General features: G+C 43.2%; 1 protein-coding gene across 2 annotated transcripts in view; it reads right to left on the reverse strand.

Moving 5' to 3' along the window:
- Nucleotides 1-2,987, reverse strand: part of GRHL3 (grainyhead like transcription factor 3) — a 58,092-nt gene extending 55,105 nt beyond the window's left edge. For both annotated transcript variants that reach the window (XM_048500706.1, XM_048500705.1), the window contains exon 1: nucleotides 2,859-2,987. In XM_048500706.1, coding sequence (XP_048356663.1) covers nucleotides 2,859-2,875 — 17 coding nt within the window. In that variant the 5' untranslated portion in view covers nucleotides 2,876-2,987. The remainder of the gene's footprint in view (nucleotides 1-2,858) is intronic.
- Nucleotides 2,988-23,135: the final 20,148 nt, after the last annotated feature.

Raw genomic sequence — 23,135 nt, forward strand, 5'->3', positions numbered from 1 at the left:
CAATTGGAAACAATCTTCATGAGGCATCATGAGGATTACTAATGGTGATACTCTGAAAAAAGAGATATTGGTGGGATGTCTGTGATGTCATTGGTGGAAAAGCTCCATAGAAGGGGAATGGTTTAACAAAATCAAGGCAAACTAGACAGCATACAATAGCCAACATTTCCCTGACTTGGCACTTGACATTAAAAGCTGCCCAACACATACAAAATGAAGGAGAGAGAAAACTGTTCTCGTGGTTTTTGCCTCTGTACAGGTTGCTGTTAGACATAACAGGAAGGCTAGTAAAAAAGTTGGCAACCCTATGGGTAAAAATACAGGTATAGAACACTAATTTAATTTTATACCCTCTATTCTCCCCAATAGTGGCTAACAACAGCCTTCTTCCTTCCTCCCTGTCAGCCTCACAACAATCCAGTATGGTAGATCAGGCTGAATGACTATGACTGGCCCAAAAGTCACCCAGTGAGTTCCAGCAGCAGAGTCAAGATTTCAATCTCCCTGACTCTAGAGTCTGTCATCATGCTGGGCTTTTTAAAAAGAAGCAATATTTGAAAATATGCGTCCCTAAAAGGAAACTTCAATATCTTTCAAAGATGAAATGGGAATCTGGATTTGTAACCTTTAGGCAGCAACTAGAATACAGAGTCTGATCATTCAAAGTCACGCACCCCCCTAGTGGGCACAGTATTGTGCTCGAAAGGTTAGAAATGTTTTCTTCTGTACAGTGCTTGAAGTGCTGAGTTTGGCCACTGTCTACAGGTATACACATTTTGCAAGAAGAACCAACCTGCTTTTCACACTCCTGTAGGCTGGTTATCTCCCCGTTCAGATAATCAGCTCTAACTAGAAACTTACTCGTCTACTTATGCATTATATGCTGATTTTTCATCTTCAAAGACGTTTAAAGTATAAAACTCGTACATTATAAAGGGTAGGTTTAATACGCAAAGTTATTCTTTGGGACATCTAGAATAATGACTGTATATTCCAAATCCAAATGCCCTTTCATCTGAAAATTCTTCAGGCTCAATGAAGAAGTCAGTCTGCAGTATCACTAAACATAACACAAGGACCCTACTCTAGACCCATAATTCCACCTCCTCTAATCTGAAAATTCTTCAGGCTCAATGAAGAAGTCAGTCTGCAGTATCACTAAACATAACACAAGGACCCTACTCTAGACCCATAATTCCACCTCCTCTAAATACCAGAAATTCAGATCTAGAAAAGTTCAGAACTGCTGGATGTATATATAGCGGAGACACACAATAAACTTTTCACTCGCAATTTTCCAGAGCGCTGCGAACACAATTTGATGTTACACATTCATTTTGCTGTATCAAAAAATGGCGATGAGTATGTTGGCTCTCTAAAGATTTTCTTTTGTGGGTTAGAGAAAGTGAGCTGTGGGAAAAGGCTGCAGCTTAGTGCCTTATGCCTAAAAGGTCTCTGTTTCAATCCTGGGCCTCTCCAGATTAAAAATAAAATAAAATAAGCAGGAGGCTATATGAAAGATGTTCTGAGATTCTGGAAAGCCACTGCCTGTCAGAGTAGACAAGATGGACCTTGCTAGACCAGTGGTCTGACTCCAGTGTAAGGCAGCTTTGCATGATCAAAAGATTCTACCACAAGAAATGTGCTTGTTCTGAAGATGCCAACAGATTCTCTACTGCTTCATCCAACTAACCCAGCTCCCTCCTCCTTCTCTGGAATTTTTTCCATCTGTTTGTTTCTGTCCTGTTTGTAAATGAAGAGTCTATATTCCATTGCCCAGCTCCGTAAAGCAAGGATTTTCCAGTGGATCATATGCAAGGCTACTTCAAGGCTACAGGAACATCCCACTTTTAACTTCAGTTGATCTGATTTATCCATGTGAATACAAACTTCTTGAAATCTGTCAGTGAGGCCCCACATACATCCAAAGGAGTCAGCATTTGTCTACAACAGCTTACACCTCAATAAACCTGTTAGTCTTTAAAATGCCGCAACATTCTTGGGTCTTTCTCCTGCAACAACAACAAATGCTTCCCTAGATTTAATCCATGATGTGTCATTAGGTACAAAACCCATCACTCCAATGTACAAGCCAATCAGCTCCATGATCTAGGTACTGAAGAAAATGGAGAACTCCAGAGTGAGTCTGAATTGCCTCACAAAGGTTTACAGGACCAGGAAAACAGCTCCCACCTATATTTTCAACAATATTGTTAATCTTTTCAAAACCCCGGAAAAATGTTACTAATCCTATTCTGGTTACAGAACCTTCTCAGCCAAAAAAAAGAAAGGGGGCGGCGGAATCTGAAGAACTGCTTGCCAAATTCCTTAATTCCGCTGCTGTTCTTTGTACATTAAGAAGAACTCTGACTCACATCCAAAACTAAAACACATCCGGTGAAATCTTTGGGGAGAACTAATCTTACACAAGAATCACATCTAACATATATTCATATCCACGGTCGTTTTCATTGAGAAGCTCCCATAAAATAGAACATGAGAGATACATATCTTGTTTCACCATGAAAGTTAAGCAGGCTTTTGATTTTCATCCAATAAAATCCATTGGAGTTTTCAAGAGTTTTTTTTACTGAAGACCAGATCATTTTTCTCACATTCTACCTAGAAGACCTTAAAGTAACTACAGGCATGCACACACCCACTCAAAGGCTTGCAATAGTAGGAGAATATCAAAGCACTTCACATAAAACAGAAGGCTGAACTGTCGTAAGTTTTTTCCTTTCTTTTTATGTAGACAGAGAAGTGGCTGCTTTAAATTCGTACAAAGGACAAGCAGCTTGAAATCCGTAGCGTGCATGTTAAGGATTACCCAGAATAAAAAAAGCCATTCGACTTACTCAATCTCATTAGACATGTTTTCCCACAAAGTTTTCCAATCCGTCACCAGCAATCAGACCTTTTGCCGTTTCTCTCCTAGTACTTTCTAAACAGAGACATCACCTGCAAAGTGAAGGGTTTGATTCATCTTAAAGGTTTATGTGTGCAAGCATTCTGCTGACAGGTAGGCTCCCTCTGTGGCTTGGCTGCTGATTGGCTGGAGGAGACAGGTGCCAGAAAACAGGTACACCTCAGCAGGTGCAGCAATTTTAACCCTTTCCAATCTGGGCAACAAAGCTCAGCCAACAGGGCTTTCTTTCTGAACTGGGGAGGAGGAGGAAGGAACTGGGGAGGAGGAGGAAGGAAGAGCCAGAAGTGTCCCTCAAGGCAGAAAGAGAAAGGAGTGGATTATCTCATGAAATAATTAGTTTTATATTTATTATCAGTATTGTGGATTTTAGGAACAGCCAGGGAAAGGTGTTCACGGTGCCTGCCTGACATTCTTGGAAAAAACGTATTTCTTTTTTTGGCAACAAATGAATGAACGGTCCAGTCCTTTTGCAATGTACATCAGGCAATCTGTATTGTATAGAGTTGGTATGGCCATGGCAAGGAGGGACCAGACCTAGCTGCTTTTCCTCAAGAAGGCATTTAAGCTGCTTTTCCCTGAAGCACAATGACTGGAGAGGCTGCACCCCTCGAAATTCCCCCTTCTGCTTGCCAACTTAAAAACAGAAGCTTTGCACTGCATGTGGTCACAAAGTGGAGGAGAGAGAGGAATGAGGTAGGAAGTTGCTTGGCATGGCCATTGGGGAGAAAAATCTAAGTATAAATATGCAGTTACCTTTACTGATCTTTGTGGTGGGGGGATCTTCTTGCTGTTCATCCCAAACTATCTTTAGTCTCTTTTCATTTTCCCAAAGTCTGGTTTTAAAAAATGACAACCAGCAAGAAAAATTAGACATGCATTGCCACATGAGCCTGGCTGGTGCCTTCTTGAACCAGAGTTGCCGCATCTGTACGTGCACAAATTCCTTCAAGTTCTGAGCTGGGGTATTCACACTGCACACACATCAGCTGTGGACTTGGCTTTGACAAGACACACCTGTAGATTTTTCCTGCTTGCATGGCAACACATTACAATTAAACCATTATATTTGCTTTGTGTGCAGAAGACACCATATTCAGTCCCTGGAATCTGTTAGGAAAGATCTTTCTCAGATCCAGTGTTAGGAAAGATCCTTCTCAGAACAGACAACACTGAGTTAGATGGATCAGTGGTTCTGATCCAGCATAGCGCAGATTCATAAGTGTTCCTAAAACTGATACCTGTTGTCTCTGGTTAAAATTTCTTTGCAGCAGAATCCCTTTCTCCTGGAGAACAGTTCCCAATCTGAGTAGGCAATACCAAGCGAGATGGGGCAAAGGTCTGATGTGGTAAAAAGATAGATGCACACATTCTGTGTTTCTGCTGCCTTAAAGCATATTTCTCTTGTTTAGACCTTTGAGGGTGTGTAGTTCGTATGGGTGAGTCTACAGGCTGTGGTGATTCAGGACAATGCAGCACCAGTACTTAAAGTAACTTCTACATCTGAATCAGGAATCAAAGCAAACAGGAGTCAATTCCCCTCTGAGGATTAGATGTGTGCTCATCACGCCAAATCTCCAGGTTTCCTGCAAAACTCCCCAATTCACCTGCGCCGAACACGCATTCATCCTGTTTCTGGTGCTCCCCCCCGCCCCAGCACATGTTATTTTAGAGCCTGCATGGAAGTAGACTTTTAAAAAAAACATGTGGAACGGAGGGGCAATATGGAACGGTGGGGAAGTTGGGGGGGGGGGGGAAATCCGGATTTGTTTTTCCCACCTCTGGTAGTGATGTGGAGCCTCCCATCCAATGAGAATGCAGTGGGCTGTTCGCGATGCACGCGCAGCCTTTTTAAAATTTCATGGATTGGAGATCCACGTGGATACGAAGCAACATGGGGCCGGTTTTGACTGATTGACTCAGTAGAAGGCAATACAAAGCAGTGCTACATGTCATATCCACGTGGATCTAACTACATGGAGGTGCGCAGAAACTGGGCTTGGCTTTAATCGCCTGTTTCTTCATCTCCGCGTAGAGTCGTTCTGCGCATGCTCACACAGATGTGGATCTGCAAGGTTAAAAATAAAAAAAAATTCCCACCCCAACACAATGCAGCAGCCAATCAGGAAAGCCCCTGAGCAGACTGCGTGTTCGATCTGCCAACAGTGGGGAGTCCTGCATTGCTGCTGTGTTGCTGGGAACAAGGATCGTTTAGGGGCCACAGGCTGCGGTGGGGACCATCAAACCGTGATCAAAAGGTGCCGAATCTTTCCAAACCTGGATTTTCTAGATTCATTTTTTCAGTGGGAAATCGACCAGGTGCTGTATGATGTGGGCAACAAAGTCCTCCATCCCCCTTAATTAAAAAAAATTAAAGTTCTGCTTGAATTAGCACTATTACAAATCCTAAACACACAGGATTTATCAGCTTAGGACAGGGGTAGGGAACCTGCGGCTCTCCAGATGTTCAGGAACTACAATTCCCATCAGCCCCTACCAGCATGGCCAATCGGCCATGCTGACAGAGGCCTGATAGATTGTAGTTCCTAATAAAATCAATTCTAACTTAAAGGCTACTGCTTGGTACTCAACTCTCCACACCCCAACCATTTGGTGGGCACTAGGGAAACCCACAAGTACTTTCCTGCTGCTGTCCTTAACAGGGGATTCAGACTCTCCCACTTGCAGTAAATTTAAGCACGGAACAGTAAGATTTATGCAACAGAAACAAAACTCATTGAGAATTCAGGCACTTCCCATCCTCCTGGAGAGTTTCTGTCACCCACGTTGCAACAAACAGGCAAAAGATGGGCTTGGCGTGTGACTCAGTTTGGCTGGGTACGGAAGGATTCCAAAAGACTTGTTAGAACAGGCCTTTTCATCAGGAAAAAAACAGTTCACATCTTTCTTTCTCCTTCCTTTTCTTTTTCCTCCTCTGCTATTTAATCTGTGTTAACTCATCCACCTGTCTCAGCCGGTAACTATACCAAGGAAGGAAACACTGCCCCTGCCGCCTTCACCCAGGCTCAACTTTCAGAATATCAGCTGCAGAAATGTTCTTCCCACCCCTAGAAACTAGGGTCATAACAGAAGGACAAATTTAGTTCCCACTCCATACTGTTTCTGTTACACACGATGTGTTTCTACACAGAAAAAGTAAAGCAGTGTACACCATAATAGAGGGAGGGGACAAAGTCTCCTCCTGTTCCCCCAGTACAGGGTGGACAGTCTCTACCAAGAAGGACCCCAAAATGAAAGACGAATTTGTCCGACACTCTCACCCTCTCAAAGGGTGCCCTACAGATCAGTTCCTCTTGCCCATCAAAATGGTAGTTGACTTATTCTTATCTAGTCATATCTTTAGCTAGGTCCAATTTCCACATTATGGGGTTACACAGGTAAGGTCTCTGCCCCTTTGCTTGTGCAACAGTCATGCGTGAGTTCCCCAGTTTCCATATATGGAATGCCTGATTCGAATGAGGACTGTGGTACATGCACAGATGATTCAATTTCCCACCATTTCCTTGACTTGAAAGGGTCCTGGTGTGTGGGACGGGGTGGGGAATGATGCTGAATCCCCTTCTCTACATGCAACAAATGACTGGAATTGGGAACCACACGCGAGAACAGTGAGATTGTTATGTCTTCCATTCTCCACTTGGTTTTTCTGAAATTTAACCTGATGATATTCCTCACCACAGAGGATTTAAGCTGGTGAGACAAATTTTCTGAAGAACACAATTTTCAGGGTTTTATAAATCTATAACACTGAAAGACCCGGCGTCTGCCACATAGGTTCACTCTTGTTTTCAGGAGTCTGGGTGGAAATCCACTGTGACAACAGCCTATTCCAGTGGTGGCGAACCTTTGGCACTCCAGATGTTATGGACTACAATTCCCATCAGCCCCTTCCAGCATGGCCAATTGGCCAATTGGCCATGCTGGAAGACTGATAATATGAATCCATAACATCTGGAGATATAAGGATGCATCCCTCATAACTTCCTATTCTATACATCCGGCAGAATAGAGAAAGCCAGTATACTATAGGAGCTAGAATATTCAATGACTGGAAAGATCTGGATTCAGATTTACATTCAGCCATGATTTTGTCCCCTCCCTCTAGTATGGTGTACATTGCTTTATTTTTTCTCTGTAAAAACACATCATGTGTATTGGAAACTGTGTGGAGTGGGAACTAAATGTGCATTTCATTGTTTCTCAATTTAAACTAATTTTATGGGATTGTTATGAGTAAAATACATGCCACTCCATATGATAGATACAAAGAGATGATAGCATCTTGAGACAGGAGAGTGCAGACTACACTGCAGCAAATAGTGGATGTCATTTTGAAGGCTCCTCTTGCATACAAAAATCCCTCCCAGCACATATAAAAAAGTTCAAAGGAGAAAAGTTCTAACCCAGCTTTCTTCCTGCTATGCTAGTTTTCTACCTGAAGGGAGGTTTTGTTTTACATTATAGCAATGCGATCCTCTACTAGGGTTGCCAGCAGGCCTGGAAAAACATGTCCTGTCCCTTTAACAGAGGTTTAATGAATAATAATAGGCTTTGACGCTTTTCTTGGTATAGAGGTAAATAACACACCCTAATAAAAAAAATCCCATTAAGCCTCTGTGAAAAGAACAGGACATTTTTTTTCTCCAGGCATTTACAATCCTACTTCCATGTTAAGTATTAGATCTTCTGTCTGTTCTAACAGCTTATTCATGCCCTTTGCATAACTAGATCAGATATTTTGCAGCAGGAGACGTGGTGAGCGAGAGAGATCACACAAAGCTGCAGTTGGGTTTCAGAATAGTTTATGAGACCCAGATTTGAATTTGTTATCTGCCATTGAAGCCTATGGGCTGACCCTGGCCCAGTCAGACTATGCTACCTCTTGGGGTTGTTGTGAGGATAAAATGGAGAAGAAGAAAACAATGTCAGCCTCTTTGAATTCCAATGAAAAGAAACATAAGGTATAAATGATATTAAATACATAAGTAAGATCCCAGCAAATTAAAAGTAGTCCACCAGGGCATAATGTTCTGACTTGACCTTTTACATGCTGTGCTAGTTTTTCACAAGCAGGAAGTTATCCAGGCAATTTTAAAAAATATATATTTTTTCCTACAATCTGAAGCTGGTGCTATCTCTCCTACTAACCATATGGCGCTTTGCAGTTACATTCCTATCCCAAACTCCTTTGGACTGCCCCCAAACTTCCAGGATTTTTTCAACATGCAAGTGGCATCCCTATTTTCTTCTATGCGGTGATACTTTGCCTTTGGAACGCCTTCCACCTGGAGACTCACCTATTGTGCGAGGCCTGAACAATTCTCTTTGCCCAGGCTTGTAACAGAAGGATTCCTCTAAAAAACTGCTTGTACAAGTCTGCTGCCTCTACCTTGAGGACTGCTTTCTGGTTATTTTAAGATGCCGAATGTTGTTATTTGATGCTGTTTTGATGCTCCAGCTTGTGTTATTCTTGATGGTTCTCATTTCGTTGCTTTTAATTATTGATCTGCTTCAGGTCTCTGGAGTGGGTGGCACATATATTTTTCTAACTAAAACGAAGAAAGATTATATTCTGCTGCATTTTTAGACCAAGCTTCAGAGAGTGAACTTCCAAGGACCCAGGGAAGAAGTCACTGTCTGAAGAAAAAGATCATCTCACAATCAGAATATTGTTAAGGACATTTTTATCAAGGGAATGGGGTGGTAGTTCATTACACTGTTGATTAATCAATAAAAGCACTCTTCCAGTTACTGTAACCCAATTTTTGCATAGTTTATAGTATGCTTCGTGCTTTCTTCATTGCATTTTGTTCTAATTTTGAAATCTGCCTCCAGGCTCAGGCAACAGTGGCAAATTATAAATAAACTTTAACTAAGAAAGCAAAAATTAAGGCAATAATTCAAAAGAGGAAAGTTCTGAAAAACAGGGGTCTTCTCAAGTAAATATGAAAAGTTAGTGATAGCAGATATCTCTAAACCTTTTGAACCTGCAAGCACTTTTGGAATTCTGAAACTGCATGATGAATACAGTCACGAAATGGCTCCCGCAGTAGATAGACCCAGACACAAGATGACTGCCACTGCTTACCTTCAATCACACACTGAAGATGTGCTGAGGAGGGTCCTCAGCACATCTTCAGTGTGTGATTGAAGGTAAGCAGTGTGTGATTGAAGGTGGGCTATACTCTGCCAAAGCAACTTTTTTGTTTAAATCTATACAATTAAACTGCCAGTGGCTAATCAGAAGCCTTGTTGCCAACCTCCAGGTGGGGCCTGGAGATCCCCCAGAATTACAACTGACTTCCAAACAACAGATATGAGTTGCTCTGGAGTAAATGGCTGCTTTGGAGAGTATAGCCCACTAAGGTCCCTCTTCCATCCAAACCTTGCCTTCTCTCAGCTACATTCCCAAACTTCCAGGAATTTCCCAACAGGAAGCTGGCAACCCTAAGCCCTGCCCACTTTCTAAAAACACTTGGTGCTTAAAAAATATGTTGGTGAGCACCACACTGGAAACCCTTGGTTTATGGGATGTGAGGAGGAAGGGCTGAGATGAGAGCCCCCCCCACCATTGGAAATGGAGCTATTTCTTCTGTTTCGAAAAGGGTGAGTGGACAAAAAAAGAAAATGTTTCATAAGATGCCCAGGAAGGACATGCTGCAGTTGGAGGAGAAGCACTGCTGTTTACAACCAGGGAGAGAAGCTGTTGTGTTTTGAAATCTGCCCTTCCCAGGCTGGAAGCTGAGATGGGTATGCCACTGCAAATGCTTTGGGTAGAACCTCTAGCCCAAGGGAGAGCCATAGAACTGGACCTTCCTCCTTTCCACAAGGCATACTGATTCATTTTCTTTTCTTTCTGCTCCAGTTGCTCCAGCTGGGGGGGAAATCCCAAAATGTCAGCAAAGCTGGTTTTTGTTTTTTTGGACAAGATGGGGTGGGACAAGAATATCCCCTTTTTAGGCTCTAAAAGAGCTTTTAACCTTGCCAAGCTGAGCCAAGCTGTAGTTTTACCACACAACGGCCAAGCTGTAGTTTTACCATTCCAACAGCGGGGGTGGGAGCAGGAGGGGGGAGTAAAATCACCATAAGGTAAGCTGACCAGACGTTCCGCTTTTGGTGGGACAGTCCCGTCTTAAACCAATCTGTCCCCGCCCTCTTGGGCACTAATTGTCCCGATTTTGCCTTCTAGAGCTCCCTTTCCCACCCTGTGACAGAGGAAACAGGAGCACCCCAGAAGAGCAGTCGCGACAGCCTCCCGTGCCTTGTGACGCAGGAGTGCACTGCCTTTTAGGCGCTCCGTTTCCTGTGACAGAGGCGGGGAACCAGGGCCCCAAAGGTGTGTTCCCTGCTTGCCCCATCCCGGTTTAAAAAGGTGACAATCTGGTCACCTTACCATAAGAGAGAAAAGGGGGAGAAGAAGGGGCAGCAGTAGCAACCAATGAAGGTGAAGTGAGGCAGGTGCTGTTGCCATTCCCACCTCAATTGTCACCACTGTCATTGCAAGGCTGTGTTTTTGCACCATCTTGAAGATGCAGCCCTGGTTGGAATTGTAAGTTGGAGGCAAGAAAACAAACTACAGTTTACAGTTGAAATAGCAAAGATTCCCTTTACCTCTCAGTTTGCACAGACAAAAATGTTTATTTAAAACAAGTCAAAGCAACAGAGCTCACTTCATCTGATGCATGAAGTGTACCCCCATGCCACTTAAGATGTACACTTAATAAGCTATGGATCAGGGGTCCCCCAACATGGTACTAGTATGTGCCATAGCACCAGCCAGTACATGCACCACATGTTTTTTAAAGTGGGTGGGGCCAGGTGGGGCTGTTGATTTGATTTGCCCCTGAAGATGTGATCTACTGTGAAAATTAAAATAACGTTGTTTTAGTGACAGCTGTCATTACAGTGTTTGTTTTATTCTCTCTTAACCTTCTTTCCCAATATACTCTTTAATTACCCTTCCCCCCTCCACACACACACTTTAGCACTCTCTGTTTGCCTGACTCCACCTTCTGTGGCAACCATTTTGTGGATGCACACACTAACCTGTGTCAGGATACTAAAGATGCCCACAGGCTCAAAGAAAATGGCTACCCTTACTATAGATGTACCTTTAAGGCATCTGGTGAAGTGAGCTCGGTCTCATCTGAAAGTTTCTGCTGGAATAAATTTTTTTAATCCCTAAAGTGCCACAAGAAATGGGAGGCAGAATGATATAGCTCAATCTCATCAGATTTCAGAAGCAGGACCACCAAGGAAGACTCTGTAAAGAAAGGCACTAGCAAACTACCTGTTCTCTCTCGCTTTGAAAGATCCTTCCTGGGGTTGCCATAAATCAGCTAAGACTTGATGGCACTTTACACAGACAAGGTGCCACAACTAGATACAAGTTTAGTAGCACCTTAGAGACCAACAGGATTTTCGGGGTATAAGATTTTTCAAAGCTGGCTTTGTCATATAAGAAGGAAACTAAGGTACCACAAGACTCTTGATTTATTTTGCTGCTACAGACTAACCCAGCTACCCTTGTGGAATTAAGATCTACCTTGGAATATTTTAGCATTGCAGTTGCTAGTGAAAGACACTTTGATTTCACAGTTACATATCATTATACAAGATACTATTTCTGCTGCACATCTGACATAATCTGGAACATGCTGAAGTAATTTCTTACAAGCTGCCAGGTGTCCCTAGGCCTGGGCACCTAGAGATTGCTACAAAACCATCTCTATGATTTTTAGTATTTTTGATTAGTACTTTCTGCTTTAAAAAATATAACACTCCACCTTCTGGGAGTGTTTGGGGGATATGGGTGGGAAGAGAGAGAAGGAAGAAATTCAGCACACGGCCGACCAGCTCTCCTTCCACTCCCCTGCCAAATATACCTTCAAACAAAAGCCCATTATGATATTCTAAAAATAAAACAAGACAGGCAGTTTAGATAAACTGCAGGGCAGAGTTGGTATTTAGGAGGAGATCTTGAAGAAACAATGCTGTGATGTGTTTTGTAATCAGCGAGATGTCTATGGAACACGTGGGACTACTTTCTTAGGAGCATAATGTCTCAGCATGGTGGAAAATCTATTCAACTGCCTCTTTGATATGTTAGGAAAACAGAGCAGATGGTTTAATAATTATATGGGGATCATTAGACTGGACATGCCACAAGTAACACCGGCTGAAGGAGCGGGAGGGGTATGGGGCAATGGTGGCAGCTTTGTGATTCCTGTCCTCCTACATTGGCTGTTGTTGGTGGGATTAGTGGAGGGGCTAACCAACTGGTGGCCTAACCCAATTGTTTGAAACCCTTGATTAGGGAGGGACCCTTCAGTGGGACATGCAAGTCCTCTAGAGCTGGCTTTTTGGGAGAACTGCCAGTGGGAAGCTGCTGCTGCTACTGCACATGAATAGAGAGCTAGGGCACCAAACCGAGGAAGACCTGGAGAGGGTAGGAACAGGGATTGGCCACTGATGACAGCATGAACCACTTCCATTAAACCATAGTTTCTGGTGGTTTCTGCAGAGGACTGATGTTACTTCCAGTATTCTGTCAGCAACCCATTTGTTCACATTCCTGACGGTATTGTTTTATTGATTTTTTAAAACGGACTTTAGTGATGTTTTTCCACTTCATAGTTTTTCCACTTAGTACTGCTTTATGACATGAGCACGTACTTGTATCAAAAAGTATTTTGATAAATAAATCCCAGATAAAATGTGGTGAAGGCACATAAATAGATCTATATGTTGTCACACACACCCCACCTACTATGCTGTTTATAAAATTGTCAGCATTCATCCAAATATCTGTTGAATTTTCAAACATGCATAAAAATCTGTTCGGCCCTTATTAGGTCAACAACATTCATATAGTAATGCTGATAGTCACCCAAAACTGGTCATTTACTGTAACACGCTTATATCTGAAAAATGCAATGTGAAACAATGCAATGAAAAAAGCCGCAAGTCAGTAAAAAGCAAAGAGATACTCCAATTGGTTACCATCTTCTACACCCAGTGATTGTAGAATAAAATCACTAGAAAAATTCCTGGATTGCTTTTTTGTTTATTGGCTGGGGTTTTTTGTGTGTGGCTTTAGCTGGTTCTACCTTTTTTCATATAATAAAAAGATGTGAGTTGAAAACAGTTTAATTGTCTTAGAGGCAACTGTTTTCAGTTTAAATATAAACAAATTTCATTCACTCAAATATCATTTCAGTTTAAGGGCATTCTGAAATGCACCTTTCACTTAGTTTGATAATAATTATTTCTAAAGAACACCGGAAGTTACACTATGTACAACTACTATAATTTGACTTACTGTTATGATTGGGATCCCTAAACCCATGGCAAATGTATTTTGAGTTCTCTAGCTATTACAACTGATCTCCCTGCAGCAGGGACCTGTTCACCTGCAAAAAATGGCTGCTTTAGGAGGTAAATTCTGTGGCATTAAGCCCTAGAAGTCATGTGGCATTAAGCCCCTCCCCTCCCCAAACCCCACTCTCCTCAGACTCCACCCCCAAATTTCAAAGTATATCTCAACCCAGAGCTGGCAAATCCTCATGCCACTGGCAGAGAGCAGAGCAGCTCCAACAAGGAGCAGGATTCCTAACTCTAGATTTGGGAGGGGAGGTTTTCACCTAAGTGTTGAAAGATGAACTCTTCCTTTGTTTGGGGTTCAAACACTTTACCCAGATTCAGTAACTGGGGATGTGTCTGCTTCATCTAAAGATTAACTAGCATAATATAACTCAGATAGGTTTTCCTTTTATTTTCTTACATTTGTATGTTCCTACTGTGATGGCCGTTTTTCAACCATGTGCTGTAGTTCAATATTTAGTAACAAAGTTTCCTTCTTAAGAAAGCAGACTGTGTCTGAAATCCCACCCGTGTGCTAAGACTACACTACACACTAAAGGCATGCATCCACAGAGGGAACTAAAATCATTGGAAGTGCTGCCCTTTGTACTCACTCAGAGGCAACCTTACCAGTGTACCCTGATGCATTGATTACTGAGAGGCTGGGGCCGTTTCCGCACGGCCAATTAACGACGGCCTGGGGGCGGTAAAAACGCCGCCCCCGGCGCTGCGTCCTACAGGCGCCCGCTGCTGCAGCAGCAGCGGCGACCTGAATGCTCTTCCCTCCCCAGGGGCTGACCTCAGGCGCCCTAAACAACTTCTTCCCTTTAAAGGGTTGTTGTTGGGAAAAGCGTCTTCCAGCGGCCCGGTGCGAACAGCGCCGCTGGGGCAGCTATCTCCGATCTCCGCCCACTCCACGGTGTCGCTTGTAGGTAGCCTGCTGGGTCGCAGCCCGCCCACACTGTCCTCCGACCTCCAGGGGTGGGAGGGCAGCATGAAGCGAGGCTGCGGCACCAGCAACTGGAGCTACCGTGGTAATGAGGCGGCTCCATGCGGAGCCGCCTGCCGTCTGCCGGCCTCCGCTTCGCCCGTTCATGTGAACGGGCTTGCGCCCCCACGCCGCCTGCACTCTTGGCGGCGTGGGGGCGCAAGGAGGCCGTGCGGAAACGGCCTGGGTTTTATATCTTGGGGTGATGGTAGGAAGGGGAAACATGATTTTACACACAGGCAAACATACAGCACACATCTGAGAACACAAGACCTAGCGTGGGAATGTGCCACTTTTTACTTTGCGCATTGACTAAATGTAATTTCCAGTATGGTTGGTTGATGTGCAGATTGTTACCATTTCCATTTGCTCTTTACCTGTTAAGAGGCTGTTCCATTCCAGTTGCGTGAGGAGAAACTGGCAAGGATCTAGAGAGGCCACAAGCAATGCCACCAAAAAAAGAACCTGTGGAAGAGGAGCCCATTGAGGGGTCTTCTGCTGATGACTTTTTCCACCATGGAACCACCCCGCCACGTTATGACCCCATTCACACATTCATATGTCAGTGCGGAAGCAGTTTCCCTATGCTAACTCTGGCCCCTTCCGCACACGCAAAATGATGCATTTTCAAACCACTTTCACAACTGTTTGCAAGTGGATTTTGCCATTCCGCACAGCTTCAAAGAGCACTGAAAGCAGTTTGAAAGTGCATTATTCTGCATGTGTGGAACGAGCCTAAGAGTGGGAAATTCCTGGAGATTTGGGGGCAGAGTCACCACAACAGGCAGAGCCAAACCCAAAATGGTTGTGTTAAGAAGCAGAGCTGAGCTCAGAGTGGCTCACAGATTCCATCAGTGGTGCAGTTGGATCAGGATCACCTTCCAGGCTCGGATTGCATCCTCCACTGAATCCAGCACATCTCCCATCTATTTTACCCGGCCAGGAGTAGTTCTCTGGACTCAACCACAGGAAGCCAGTAGATATATTGTCTGCATATGTACAGATAATGCTTTTTATTTGCGGGGAATTGAAATGCCCCAGGGTAAATTTTTAAAGTTTTCAGATTTTTCTACAAACCTAGGGAGTCCCCAAAGTTTGCAGACATATTCTTAGTAAACTCACAAATTATATAGTTTACAACTACTAGCTGCATTGTGTTAAAAAAAAATCTTATTTGTTATTTCTGTTGCACACACCCTTTCTATTGTACATGTTTTGGTTATTTTTCTGGCTTTTTGTAGTTGATTTATGCTGGAGTTATGGTTGGATTTTTATCTAGTGAGCTGTCCTAAACTTATGTAGGGCGTGGGGATACCTGTTCCAAAGTAAGAAGGAAGTAAAGAAAGAAAGTACAATGAACTTTGGTGGCATTTGGCATGTTCACTGGGAGGTCAGCAGCTGTGCATACCTCCTCCCAATATATGTAGTTCCTATGCTGTCTGAACAGGGGCAAAACACATATTTTTCAAGGTATTTGCAAAGCAACCACTGGCTTTTCCAGTGTTCTGGCCTGTACAAACCAATACTGTGACGTAGGAGGTTAAGAGCTCATGTATCTAATCTGGAGGAACCGGGTTTGATTCCCAGCTCTGCCGCCTGAGCTGTGGAGGCTTTTCTGGGGAATTCAGATTAGCCTGTACACTCCCACACATGCCAGCTGGGTGACCTTGGGCTAGTCACAGCTTCTCGGAGTTCTCTCAGCCCCACCTACCTCACAGGGTGTTTATTGTGAGGGGGGAAGGGCAAGGAGATTGTAAGCCCCTTTGAGTTTCCTGCAGGAGAGAAAGGGGGGATATAAATCCAAACTCCTCTTCCTCCTCCTCCTCCTCCTCCTCCTCCTCCTCCTCCTCCTCCTCCTCCTCCTTCTTCTTCTTCTTCTGTACATATGCATGCCAAATACATATGTTGCATCTGTAAGGATGATCATGAGTAGAACATACTCCTGATATGGATGGTTGCCAGGCTACTGGTTTGCATGAATGTAACATCTGTCACGGTAACATTCATGTATGTGTTTAGTAATCTATACCGGAATATGGCTTTTTGAGATGCCAAAAGCTACTTTTAGCCTGGTGCTTTTTATGACCAGCTTTCCTATGCTTTATGTGACCAACAATCTGCCCCTTTAGAACAGTGGTGGTGTGGGAAAGTGCCATTAAATCACAGCCAACTTATGGCAACATCATAAGGTTTTCAAGGTAAGAGACAACAGAGGTAGTTTACCATTGCCTGCATCTGTGTAGCAACCCGCGATTGCCTTGGTGATCTCCCATTCAAATACTAACCAGGGCTGACCCTGCTTAACTTCCAAGCTCTGATGCGATTGGGCTAGCCTGAGCCATCATAATAGCATAATAAAGAAGCTTGCTGGATCAGACCAGAGTCCATCTAGTCCAGCACTCTGCTACTCGCAGTGGCCCACCAGATGCCTTTGGGAGCTCACATGCAGGATGTAAAAGCCATGGCCTTCTGCTGTTGCTGCTGCTCCCAAGCACCTGGTCTGTTAAGGCATTTGCAATCTCAGATCAAAGAGGATCAAGATTGGTAGCCATAGATCGACTTCTCCTCCATATATCTGTCCAAGCCCTTTTTAAAGCTATCCAGGTTAGTGGCCATCACCACCTCCTGTGGCAGCATGTTCCAAACACCAATCACGTATTGTGTGAAGAAATGTTTCCTTTTATTAGTCCTAATTCTTCCCCCCAGCATTTTCAATGTATAACCCCTGGTTTTAGTATTGTGTGAGAGAAAAAATTCTCTCTGTCAACATTTTCTACCCCATGCATAACTTTATAGACTTCAATCATATACTGTCTCAGATGTCTGTCTCTCTCCAAACTAAAGAGTCCTAAACGCTTCAGCCTCTCCTCATAAGGAAGGTGCTCCAATCCCTCAATCATCCTCATTGCCCTTTTCTGCAAATTCAGGTCAGAGCTTAGAAACAGTAGGAAATAGTAAAAGTCTCTCTCTCACTCTCTCTCTCTCTCTCTTTTTTTTAGGAACTGACATTCAGAGCCACATAGTGGCTGGGGAGTTGCCTAAAAGTCCCCGGAAATGTAAAGACATTGTAACACTTATTCATCAGAAATAAATTACACAGTTCATTCTGTTCTTGATTCACACCGGATATGAATATATCATAGCAGGGCCCAAATTATTGGAACTGCCTTCGTAGTAAGTTCTTTTAAGAGCTGTTGTTCTGTCTCCAAATAACCAGATTGACTTCAGAACTTGGATCGAAAAGGGGTCTCATACTTGCTGTCCCCTTAGAGCAAGAATTCCCTCTCAGAATCTTTTATTTGGAGTGCCATTTGTTTCTTTAGATCCTATCATCACGCTCTCCGTTCTTTGACTTCACCTTTTGATCATTCTTTTTTAAGTACTCCCAAAGCCTTTTCTATACTAGATACCTCCGTTAAATCCATTTAAATGTCATGGCTTCTGGCAAATAGTCCAGGGAATTATGGTTTGGAGAAGATATAGGCCAATTGTGCAAAAGGTCTCTGCCACGCGGCAGGAGCTAATGTCTGTTGTGGCAAGATTTCTTGTATGAACGTATTTCCCTAAAGCCCCTTCCACACAGGCCGATAAACCCAGGTTATGGACGGTTAAAAAAACCATTTCGGGGGGGAACTTCACACAGGGGAACTTCCCACCCCTAAAGCAAGGCTGTTAAGACCCCGTGTTAAGTCCCCCGAAACGGGTTTTTTGAGAATCGCACTATCCACAATTCTTTTTTAAAAACCTGGGTTGCAGCCGCTCGCGAGCAAATGACATCAATGTATTCAGATATAGATATAAACGCGGCATGCCAATGAAACATTGATTCTTTTTGTGAAAGCGGGCTTTCTGGTGCTTTTTCTCTTTTGGTGACGTGTAAAAATGACGAATCCCCTCGCCTTCTGAAGCCCACCAACATGCTCTCAAACAAAAGACTCCATGGCAAGCTTGCCATGCATAATGGGCCATCAAGAATTATCAATTGGAGACCCAAAGTCTTCAAAGAACTAAAATTCCAATTTTTTTCCTGAGAGGGAATTAATTAAATTGATAATAGTTTATAATGTAGATATGTTACTGTATTTCTTCACCATCATCTGTTGTTATGCTGGTTTTCTCCCTCAGCACCTGCAATTAGATTGAAAGTTCATTTGGGATGGAACCCAATGTGGTGCAGAATTTATAATTAGGACTGGGGAAATTTGGGTTCAGCAACAAAACACCCTGAGTGATATTGGGCCAGTAATTCACTCTCCATTTCTAGCCTGCAATTAGTCTTCCTAGCAATTGAGTATTGTGCAGAGGGTTGGACAAGATAGCCCTTCCAGCTCTATGATTCTGTGATTCAGGTGCTGAGTTTCCTCTTTTCCAAGAGCAAACTAGAACATAAGCGCCTTACTGGATCAGGCCAGCAGCCCACCAAGTCCATAATCATGTTTCATATGGTGGTCAACAGATTGGTCTGAAGGGCCAAAAATGGGGCATAGCAATCTTCCCCTGATTCTGCCTCCTGGCATCAGTATGGAAGTTTCATCAATATGGAAGTTCCATTTAGTCTCCATGGCTAGTGGCCATTAATGGTCTACTCTTCCTCCGTGGATCAGACTCTAAACCCTCTATCTAATCCTGCCTAATGGCAATCCATACTTATGACCATAACTATTTCCATTGGCAGTGAATGCCACAATTTAATTACTCATAACTAAAGTAGTAGTGCTTCCTTTTGTCTGAATCTATTGCCCATCAACGTCATCTGATGCCCTCAAATTCTAGTATTGGGGGAGGAGGAGAAAAAGTTCTTTATATCCTCTTTCTCCATAAACCTTTATGTCACTCACATCCTTAAGTTCTCAGCTACACATTATAAAGTCCTCATGTTTGTTGGGGAATAACTTTGTACAAGTGCAATTCAGGTGTGATTCTTATATTGAGTCTACATAGCTTTGAAGACACCCCATTGAAAACAACAACAACAAAAAGGAGAAATGGCAGCGTGCCAGAATCAGCAGTCAAAACTAACTTTATTCATGTACTTTACACTTGGGAATGGTGGGTGGATGAGCTGCAAATGGAGCAAACTTTTTTGGGAACCTTCTGCAAATGGCGGGCGGCATTGAGCAACCTGAAGCTGCAGAAAATGACGGGCGCAAACTGGTCACAAACCAAAAGTGAGAGCTGGAGGGGGGCAAGAAGTGGACAAAAGAACCACTTTCCTCTGGACCACTCCTCCCCTCCATGTAAATGGGGGGGGGGGGCGCCAAAATCCCGAATTGGTCTCTGCGCTCGGCATAGGCCAATTTACTGGTGATCCCTGGCCCCTCAATGATGTGGCTAGCCTCCACCCGGGCCAGAGCCTTTACAGCTCTGGCCCCGGCCTGGTGGAACGCCCTCTCTCCAGCTGTCAGAGCCCTGCGGTATCTTAATGAGTTCCGCAGGGCCTGTAAGACCGAGCTGTTCCGCCGGGCCTTTGGGGAGGCCGGCTGCTGATGCCCACCCCCAGAACATCAGTGGGTCCTGCCGTCCACCTCCCCCCTTTTGTTTTAGAGGACTTGATAGTAGGCGCCATCTTTTATGCTGATTTGAATAATGCTGCGTTTTAATAGGATGGGGTTATTTATATAGAGCCAAAAACTACCTAATATTTATTAGATTTTAGCTTTGATTTCTGTGCTCTATTCTGTTCTGTTCACCGCCCTGAGCCCTTCGGGGGAGGGCGGTATAAAAATATAACCAATAAATAAATAAATAAATAAGTAAGTAAGTAAGTAAATAAATAAATAAATAAATAAATAAAATGGTACTTTTAAAAATGTCTGCAAAACGTTGTATTTCTGTTGTGTGAAATGGGCCACAAACTAGTTATCGCTGAAAAACCAGAGTCTTCAGCATTTATCGGGCAGTTTTTGCATCCTCCAAAAGCCCCACTGATAGGCTATTGTGGTAAAACTCATGTTATTTAAGTGGTTACATGTAACTTTCACAAGAGCCAATAATGGCTCCCTGCTGTTGTGTGAAGATGCAGAAACATCATGGGGAGATGCCAAGGGTTTTCAGGGCAAGAGACAAACAGAGGTGGTTTGCCACTGCCTGGATCTGCATACTTTACTTTCTTGGTGAGCGCCCATCCAAGGACTAACAAGAACTGACTCGGTTAGCTTCTGAGATCTGGCGAGATCTGGGCCTTCCAATCATTGCAATCATTATTTTGGTACTTAGCCATGTGCTCAGAGCAATTCTTTTACCAAGAAAAGGAGAAGGGGAAAAAACCTGCAGCTGATCACACACACATTCTTCCCATGAACTGGCTTTGAATCACTGCTCTCTGCCACTCCCATATTGAAGAGGACATTTGGGAAATCTCTCTCTTGACTCATCAATGTGTATCAGTTGGATAGTATTAGTAAGCTGATCGGGGAAATCCTGAAAATTCCCAGCCCAATCTCTTTCCAACCATGTAAATATTGTTCCTTCACACCCTTCTCTCTTTTCTGTATCTGAGGGAAAACACAAAATATAGTGATACCTTCCACAAAAGGCTGAGGTAAAGCAAGTTAGTTCATCATTCTGTGTTTGACAAACTGGAGACTCCACAAGGAATCCCAAGATGAGAAAAACACTTCGCCAATTCACACACCCCTTCCCACACTACAGCAATCTCCCCTTGAAGGATTCTCTTAGCTCTCAGAGATGTGAACAAGTTGAACCCCTTTTCAAGAGAGGTGGCAAAGAGATCATGTAAACAATCAAATAACTGATCCTACACTGCATTCCGAACTGCACTGCATTCCAAAATGGTGGGTGCAAACTGGTCACAAACCAAAAGTGAGAACTGGAGGGGGGCAAGAAGTGGACAAAAGAACCACTGCTCAGGCTTTACCAGTTTTTGTTTCTTTCTCTTTTTTAGGGTTCTTTTTCCACTTTTTGTTTAATTTACAAAGTCATATTTTTCTGCCAATCTAGGGAATCCTTCAAGTAGTTAGAGACCCTGACCTTGTTTGTGGGTGACCCAATTTTGCTGCTTTTGTAATCCCCACAGGGGCCTTCCAGTTTACTATTGTGACAATTATACTAAGTAGTAGGGTTGGTCAATACCCCCAAAAATTGGTAAAATTCGGATTTGGATATTTGGGGGCATAATATGATCTGTATGCCCGAACATCACTAATACCCGATTCCAATATGTCCGAATTTTTGGAAAAATTTGGGTCCGTTTTAATTTTTTGGTATTTTTGGTGTTTTTAAACCCCTAAAGCTGTTCCAAAAGAACCAGCAAATGCATCAGTGCTCTGCAACGTATCTCATTTTGGCAATGAGACAATGCCTACAGAATGTCCATTTTTTTCCACTAGTAGTAGCCTGATCTCGTCAATTGTTGGATGCTAAACAAGGTTGGCCCTGGTCAGTATTTGGATGGGAGATTACCAAAAACTACCAGGGTTGCTACACAGAGGCAGACAATGGTAACCCACCTCTGAATGTCTCTTGCCGTGAAAACCCTACAGGTTCACCATATGTCAGCTGTGACTTGATGGCACAAAAGGGAGTTAAAATACTAGTTTGATCCTTGCGCCAGCTTTATGGATAGAAAATTATGCAAAATATGTCATAAAGTGGTATCTGATGCCAATTTCCCCAAACATTGTGCTTTACAACTGTATTCATTTAACCAATTCTTGTCCCAGGTTTCTTTCCTTCAAGGAGCTCAGAGGGGTATATATAGAATTATCTTTTTTTTGTGTGAAAATAAGAACAAAAAGGTGTGGGGCCTCTTAAAGACCAACTAATTCATTGTATCATAGGTGCTTATGCAGGGATTGAGCGAGGGGGAACTGCGCCTGGAGCACACATGCACCCCTGTCATGCCCTTGCCCACCCCGGAATGCCGCCCCCACGTCCCCACACTGGCGCATACCCGGTGCATCGCGCGCACCCTGCCCCCTTGGCACTACACCACTGCACTACAGCCCACTTCATCAGATGTGTGAAGTGAAACCTCAGAATGTTAATATAAATTATATAGAGAGATATAAACAGAGATAGAATGAAAAATACTATTAACTTTAGGATGTAAATGAAATTAAATGCAAGAAATACAAATTTGTGACATTTCTAAGTGAAACTTAAAAGTATACAAGACAGACCAACTGAGCATTCTCAACAGCTGTAATGATTGATGGCTCCCTAGTTATATTAAGTGATTTAATTTTTGTTGTGGCTAAGAAAGGTGTCATGCCCTGATTCATACAGTTAAGTCAACTAATGAATTCTAAGTCATCATTTTTTTCACTTTGGTGTCCCCTTTTGAAGTTCTGTTGTTGAAGAACGTTGGCAAGTATCCCAGTAGTTCGAAATGTTTTTCCCAGATTTCTGAATATTGCAACTGTTTATGTCAAATATATGTCGATTCATTCTGTTGCTCAGAGATTCTAGTCTAATGCAGAAAGCAAAAAAAGTATTTGTTCACGTAGAGAACTGGAAGGGCCAATCTAGTCTAACCCTCAACTCAATATCTGAAGGCCTCTAGTGAGGGAGAACCCAACTCCAATCGATTCTGCTTAACTGTGTTTACCATTAAGAAGTTCCTCCTATTCAATCAAAATATACCCTCCTATAACTTAAGTCCATTAGATCTAGTCTTGCTCTCTGAAGTAGAAAACAAAACTTTGCTCTCTTCCAGGAGACGGCCCTTCAACTATTAGAGCAGAAGGATCACATCTCTTTTCAGTCTACTGCTGGCTAAAGACATTCCACTCCCTTCTGCTTTTCCCTATCCCTCTCCTCTGAAGTAATGCCCACGCATTTAAACTGTTTTATTTGAAAGATTAGTTGGCTACAAGG

This window comes from Sphaerodactylus townsendi, linkage group LG06 (genome assembly GCF_021028975.2).
Source record: "Sphaerodactylus townsendi isolate TG3544 linkage group LG06, MPM_Stown_v2.3, whole genome shotgun sequence".
Taxonomy (NCBI): domain Eukaryota; kingdom Metazoa; phylum Chordata; class Lepidosauria; order Squamata; family Sphaerodactylidae; genus Sphaerodactylus; species Sphaerodactylus townsendi.